This window comes from Arachis duranensis, chromosome 6 (genome assembly GCF_000817695.3).
Source record: "Arachis duranensis cultivar V14167 chromosome 6, aradu.V14167.gnm2.J7QH, whole genome shotgun sequence".
NCBI classification, from domain to species: Eukaryota; Viridiplantae; Streptophyta; class Magnoliopsida; order Fabales; family Fabaceae; genus Arachis; species Arachis duranensis.
In genome coordinates, this window is record NC_029777.3 from 69802725 (window position 1) to 69810288 (window position 7564).

At 31.1% G+C, this 7564-nt stretch overlaps 1 protein-coding gene across 1 annotated transcript; it reads left to right on the forward strand.

Annotated features, from left to right (window-relative positions):
- Positions 1 to 242: 242 nt before the first annotated feature.
- LOC107494002 (beta-fructofuranosidase, insoluble isoenzyme 1-like) lies at positions 243 to 3018 on the forward strand. The gene is made up of 6 exons (XM_016115036.3): positions 243 to 378; positions 755 to 1614; positions 2015 to 2173; positions 2274 to 2512; positions 2612 to 2705; positions 2822 to 3018. The coding sequence occupies exons 2-6, from the start codon at positions 760 to 762 to the stop codon at positions 2999 to 3001; spliced, it is 1527 nt and encodes a 508-aa protein (XP_015970522.3). The 5' UTR covers positions 243 to 378; positions 755 to 759; the 3' UTR covers positions 3002 to 3018.
- The last annotated feature ends 4546 nt before the right edge of the window (positions 3019 to 7564 follow it).

Consider the following 7564-nt stretch of genomic DNA (forward strand, 5'->3'; position numbering starts at 1 on the left):
GCTTATGAAGCTGAAAATTTATATATGCACCCGGAACTCTTGTTTTGTGCATTTGCCTCTAAAATTATCTTGAAGGGTTAGATAATTAATGACTTTGTTGAACAACATAAACAATAAATTCTAAATTTAGTTATTATTAAATATTAATAACTTATATTACTAATTAAATTTGAGATTAATTTATTTTTTTAATTCTATTGTTCACATTGTTCAACAATATTGTTCTCTACTTATACTTTTTCTATCTTAAATCTTGGATCTCCATTCATCGTTGGTTATTGATACTGGCTAATTAAATTTCTTTGCTTTTCTTAATCCTTTTATATGGTCCCGCAAATGGTTAATGGACGCTACAATCAAATTATGCAGATCCAAATGGTTAGTATTTATTTTTCCTCTTTAATTTCTTTCTAATTGTTCTTAATGATTATTTTTCTGACTACCTTAACCAATATATAGCAATATTTTTATTTTTATTTTTATTCCTTAAAAAATATTTTCAACATAAAACTGTTGATAGTGAAATATGATATTCAATTAATTATATAAATTATAATACATGTTGAAATAAAAAATCTATGTGAAAATATGTTAATTATACTCTTATTTATAATACATGTTAATAATTTAGAAGAATACATGATAGAAATATAAAATTTGAGATATATTTATACATAAATATATAATATTATTTTTGATGTGTGAATGTCATTTTGAATAGTTTAATGAACTCAAATGAAATGAATTAATACAGGACCTATGCACTACAATGGATACTACCATCTGTTTTATCAATACAACCCTAAAGGTTCAGTGTGGGGTAACATTGTATGGGCTCACTCAGTCTCAAAAGATCTCATCAATTGGAAAGCACTTGAGCCGGCCATTTATCCATCGAAACCCTTCGACAAGTTCGGGTGTTGGTCAGGTTCAGCCACCATCATCCCCGGAAAAGGGCCGGTGATCCTGTACACCGGAATAGTCGACGCGAACAAAACTCAAGTTCAATGCTATGCCGTCCCAGAAGACTTATCTGACCCTTTCCTCACAAAATGGATCAAACCGGACGAGTATAATCCCATCGTGGTCGCCGGCCCCGGCGTCAATCGCACCGACTTCCGGGACCCAACAACTGCATGGTTCGAAGACGGACACTGGAAGATTTTGGTTGGTAGTAGAAGGAAGCATAGAGGAATTGCATACTTGTATAGGAGTAGGGACTTCAAGAAATGGATTCGAGCCAAACACCCTATTCATACTGCTGCTGGAACGGGTATGTGGGAGTGTCCAGATTTCTACCCGGTTTCTATGAAGGGGACAATGGGATTGGATACGTCTGTGGTTGGTAATCATGTTAAGCATGTGTTGAAGAATAGTCTTGATGAGACTAGGTTTGAGTATTATACTTTAGGTACCTATTTCACCAATATAGATAGGTATATACCGGACAACACCTCTGTTGATGGTTGGGGTGGTCTTAGGTATGATTATGGTAATTTCTATGCATCCAAGTCCTTCTTTGACCCCACTATGAATAGAAGGATCTTGTGGGGTTGGGCTAATGAGTCTGATACTAAGGAAGATGATATCCACAAAGGATGGGCAGGAATTCAGGTGCGTTTTAGTATGATTAAATAAATAAAAGTATTTAGAATAGACAAATATATATATATTAAGATTCGTAAAATTATAGAATTTAAAATTTAAAAATTTAGAGTGTATATCTTGATATTTATAAACTTTAATCTAAATTTTTGTATGTCCATTCTAAATTATTTTAGTATACTTTTGTCTATTTATTTTTTTAATAATTTATGCAAGTCTTTCATAATTCAATTAGAATAGTACTATATGAGCATATACCATTATTTCAATCACCATCACTCACTACAAATGTTAGGTTAAATGTGAATTTGGTTTAGTTATTATAACAAAGAAGAGAAATGTGTGAAAATATTTTGTCGGTGGTGGTTATCTTTTGGTGTACATAAAGCATTTGTTGTTAAAATTTCAGGCAATTCCAAGAACTCTGTGGCTTGATCCTGGCGGTAGACAATTGATACAATGGCCTATTGAGGAATTAAATAGCCTTAGGGATAAAGAAGTAGAGATGAGCAATCTAAAGCTTGTAAAGGGAGATTATGTTGAAGTTAAAGGAATTACTGCTGCTCAGGTCAACTTCTAAATTATTTAAATATCAACTTATTAATTGATTTCTATGTTGCATGCATTTTAAAGTGCTAACAATTATATTATATGGCATGACACACCAGGCAGATGTAGAAGTTACCTTCTCATTTTCAAGCTTGAACGAGGCTGAAGCATTTGATCTAAGCTGGGTCAACGCAGAGGATTTGTGTGGTAAAAAGGGTTCAAATATTCAAGGTGGGGTTGGACCTTTTGGTATTCTAACATTGGCTTCAAAAAATTTGGAGGAGTTTACTCCTGTCTTCTTTAGAATTTTTAAAGCTTCGAACAAGCATGTAGTGCTCTTATGCTCCGATGCAAGAAGGTTTGTGTTTGACGAATAATTCAAATGGATTTTAGAATGTTACCTTCTTTTCGTGTCTTCTAATTGATTAACTTACTTCAATTTCTCGTTTTTCAATAGTTCTTCTTTGAAGAGTGAGTTGTACAAGCCATCATTTGCTGGATTTGTAGATGTGGATTTGTCTACTACTAAGAAGCTTTCTCTTAGGAGTTTGGTATGTACAAATGCAAACCCTCCATATTCTTATTATTGGTGTTAACATTTATGTGATATAAGAATTACTATATTAATATTGGCTAACATTCTATGCTATTTTCAATTAAATGACAGATTGATCATTCTGTAGTGGAGAGTTTTGGAGCAGGAGGAAAAACAAATATTTTATCTAGAGTTTATCCTGAGTTAGCTGTGGCAGATCAAGCTCACTTATTTGTGTTTAACAATGGAACCGTACCAATCGTTGTGGAAAATCTTAGATCATGGAGCATGAAATCTGCTGTCATAAATTGACATGCCAAAAGATCATTTAGTTTATCTTAAAGCTTTAAAAATGTACTTTTATCTCTTTTTAATTGAATTTTTTGTTATCTTTTTATATCATTTTCATAAATTTTAGAAGGTTAATAATTTTTTTCCAACGCACTAATACATTAATTTATGCACAAATTACAGAGCAGACATAATATATATGCACAGTAACAGAATCAGAAAATTGATGGTACTGTGTAGGGGCAAAAATAAATAAATTTTTTTTTTTGAACAAGAGAGCTCAACACAATACAGTGGAGCAATAGACAATCAAACTGAGGACATGAAAATAAGCAAATAAACAAAGTAAATCAACTACCCCTGTTGTCATCTCCGGCATTGCCATCAACAACAACAAAGTTCCTACTACTCCACTCTCTATAACTTGTCAATGATTGTTGATACACCTCTTCTGAACCACCTTCGTTGGAATTAAAGATACGCCTGTTCCTCTCAAGCCATATATTCCAAATGACCGCAAAGAAGCACCTCCGCCATCGATTCCGCTCCTCATTTCTGTTCATGACTCCTGTCCAACTCTCAAAATGTTCCTTTAGTGAGCCCGGAATAGACCACGCTCTCTCGAGATTAGAGAGCCATCTACACCATACCTGCCAAGTAAACTTACATCCCAAGAACAAGTGGTAAATATGTTCAACATCCCTTTTGCAAAACACACATATATTGTCCCCATGCCTAAGTATTCCAAATCTATGAAAAGTATATTAATTCTAATTTATAAAAGATAAATACACATTAGTTATCAGAATATAAAATTAAAAATAAATTATATTAATCACTAACTTTTTTTTTTAAGTTCAAATCTTTAAGCTATTTATCTTTTATTTTTTTATTCAAAGCCAATGATATTTCATTAACAGGACTTAACAAAATAAAAAGAGATCTCTCAGATCTCCCAAAAATATCAGAAACGAATAAGTAGCACTAAGAAACGGAGATTGACGCAGAAGGTCTTGCAATTCTTGGTATAGCTTTCTTGCCGAAGTTACCACTTCCGCTGGACTGCGACGTATTGTGCTAAAAAATTTAGCTATTCCATTCCTTCCAAACCATCCAAAAAGTTATCGCCTGTTGCAGTAGAGATTCTGTTCTGCCGTGTGCTTGAACTGCTAAATAATTATTTTATTATCGATTTGATTAAATATCCTTTTTATATATGTGTCACCATCTAAAATAAGTTATGACCGGTGTTCAGAAAAATAGTCCTCTAACAAATCTAACAGATTCGAATATAATATAAATAAAAAAATTATAAATATTTTTAATAAATTTACATTTTTTAAAATAAAAATTACATATTTAACAAAAAAATAAAATAAATAAATATAAATATAAATAGATCTTACTTGTAATGTATGGAGCAGATAATATTTAAAAATTTAATAAAGAACAAGTACTCATTGCACATCATTACTATAAAATCATATAAATATTTTTATAAAATAATTTTAGTTAGAAAATAATAATTTATATGAATAAGTGAATCAATAAAAAAATTTTATATAAAAATTAAATCAAAAGTTCATACTTAAACAGTTCTATCTTTACAAATAGTCTCTTTCTCTTATATGTCCTAATAAAATAACAGATCTAATACAATTATTTTTGTTTAAGTGTATTACTAACTCTTAATTATTTTGTCTTGTATTACTAATGTTAATATTTTTTTTCATATTCATTTTGGCCTTTTACTAAAATAAAATAAAAGGGAAATAAAGGAGAAGATAGATTGCATTTTTTTGTTATGTTTTATACTATTTATCCATTATTTTATAGTCATGAGGTAACGAATTTTTTTATTAGTATACTTAATATTCAAAGCCATGATAATAATTATCCCAAAGAGGACTGTGTCAAAGATTCTTGATAAGAAAAAAGGGAGCATGTTGATTTATGTAACGATTACTGTTTTTAATTTTTATGATTGTTCAATTATTTTTTCTAATGGTGTGCTGTCAAATATTTAATTTGTTGTTTTGTTTTATTTTTCTGATATTACTTCTATCTTATTGCTTGTGATTTTGATTTATAATTATTATGGGATAGTTGTTAGGATCGAATCGATGATAAAATCAGTTAAATTATTATTTTATTGATTTATTAGTTCAACTAAAAAATTATTAGTTGAACCGATAAAATCGATCTTACTTATAAAAGTATAAAATAATAAAAAATTTAAAATTAAAATTTGAAATACATATCTTTACAATAACAGTATAATTAATAACAAATTTAAAATATATATTTTCAAACTCTAAAAATAACAAATGTAAAAATAAATATAAAATTTGTGGGTATTACTATAATAATATCTTAATTTAACACAATAACAGTAATAATTAATTCACAAAACCTATCGTCTAACCATAATATCAATAGATTTTAATATTAACATCAAAACAGATAACTTTAATCACAATACTAACGTTGAAATAGATCAAATATATTAATAATTGTACATAACTAAAATATAATTAATTCGAAAAATAGAAAATACAAAATTAAATTAAATTTAGATATTTATAAAATTATTTAATTAAATATTTACTATATAATAAATTTTTGCCATACAAAATAATAGGAAATATAATAGTTTAGTGGTAAATGGAGAGTGCATCACTTGTGAGGTTCCTTGTACGAATCATGAATTATTTTTTTCCAAAATAAAAGTCTGGTTTGGAGTTCAATTCACCGGTTTTGCTTATCTAGAATCATGAATTATTTTTTTCCAAATTAAAAGTCTGGTTTGGAGTTCAATTCACCGGTTTTTCAATTGAACTGACCGGTTTGATTTGGTTTGAATAACTATGGTTATGGATATTCTATTTTCGTTTTATGATTGTTGTATGTTGTTCAGTTTTTCTTGTATTGCCTTTTTGTGTTGTCGCTTCTCATTATTTTCTTTAACTTCATTTATATTATTTTTTTTCTAATATATTGAATCAAAATCAAAATGATTTTTAATTTTTTTATTAATATCATCTTCAAAGTTATTGAATATTTTAAAATAATCTTTTTGAACATAATAATTTTTAAACGACACAAATGTCCTTTTTCTATTATCACTACCATTATCCTACCCACCCGTTATCCCCACCCCTTCCCACCTAAATTGAAAAACTAAAACAAAGAAAATGAACAAAAGAGGGAGAAAAAAGAAAATGAATGGAAGAAGAGGGAGTGACAGCGGAAAAGAGGGCAGCCGCCACAGTGTTGTGATTGTAGAGAGAGACAAGACGAGGATATGAGAGATAGAACGAAAGAAGAGAAAAACAGAGAGGGAGAAAAAAGGAAAGGAAAGGAAGAAGAGGGAGGTGACGGCGGAGAAGAGTGCGGCCGCCGCCGTCGCTGTCGCCATTGCGTCGTGACTAGAGAGAGACAAAATGAGGAGATGAGAGAGAGAACGAGAGAAGAGAGGAACAGAAGTCGTGACTGAGGTGGGAGCTGCTATGTCAGTGTTGAGCTCCATCACTGTCGTCGAGCTTCTAGTGGTGAGGAGATCTGCTCTTTCCCCTCTCTCGATCTGCTATAATCTCATAAAAATATATAGTCTCATGTGCATATTAAAATGAGTTTAACAAGAATAAATATTTAGTTTTAATAAATCGATCATTCAAGCCAAACTAAAATCCTTTGATAGTAATTTTGATATTAACCTTTATAAGTATAATAATAAGTTCAAAGCACCGTATACTAAAATAATTATATACACAAAGCAAAACAATTATAAATATAAAGCCTACTCACAACTTGGTCCCAAGGGACTAAAGATACCGAACCTGGAGTGCCAAGTTCAAGGTGAGGAAGATTGAAATAGAATAGAATGAATGAGCGCAGAATTTAGACTAGGGCAATGACAAAGTGGAGCTGAAAATAGTTCTAGGAATCCAAAATAGAGTAGAACTAAAGTTGAATTAGAAAAAAGATGAGGCAGATTAAATGGTGGCAGAATAGGACATGAAAGGTAGAACCGAATCAAGAAAAAATGCTAGACTAGAATGATGACAGGTGGTTCAGCTCCAACGGTACCAACAACTCCGACAGCAAGGATGATGGCTTGGTTCAGGTTCATCCAAACGGCGATGGCGACGGCTCCGCCGACTCCATGAGCGACAATGTTATACGGTGATTGCAAGGACAAAACCTTTCTCCTCTTCTCCGTCGCGCGCTTCCTTTTCCTCCGCATCTATCTTTTTATCTCGATCTTCCTCTCTCAATCCTCCACTCTGTTTCTCGATAGTAATGGCAGTTTCCAATTCTGCCGGCGCTGTTTCTCTCCTCCCTCCTCTCTTTTCTTCTCTGAGCATGAGTGAGAATGAGAGAGAGTGTGTGTGTGGGGCTGAGAGATAGTGAGGGGTGAAGTAAGTGTAAAATGTTAGTGTGTGGTTAGGGTTAAAGAAAAAAAAATATCTAGGAATGAATAGATTCTATTGTCTTACTTATTTATTTATTTACTTATTTTTTTGATTATTACAATATGTTATCAAATAATCGTGTAACCATTCATTTTTTATTTTAATAATA

Coding starts and splice junctions, on each gene's coding strand:
- LOC107494002 (XM_016115036.3), top strand. CDS start 760: ATGCACTACAATGGATACTACCATCTGTTTTATCAATACAACCCTAAA. Junction 1,615..2,014: donor AAGGATGGGCAGGAATTCAG/GTGCGTTTTAGT, acceptor TTAAAATTTCAG/GCAATTCCAAGAACTCTGTG. Junction 2,513..2,611: donor TTATGCTCCGATGCAAGAAG/GTTTGTGTTTGA, acceptor GTTTTTCAATAG/TTCTTCTTTGAAGAGTGAGT.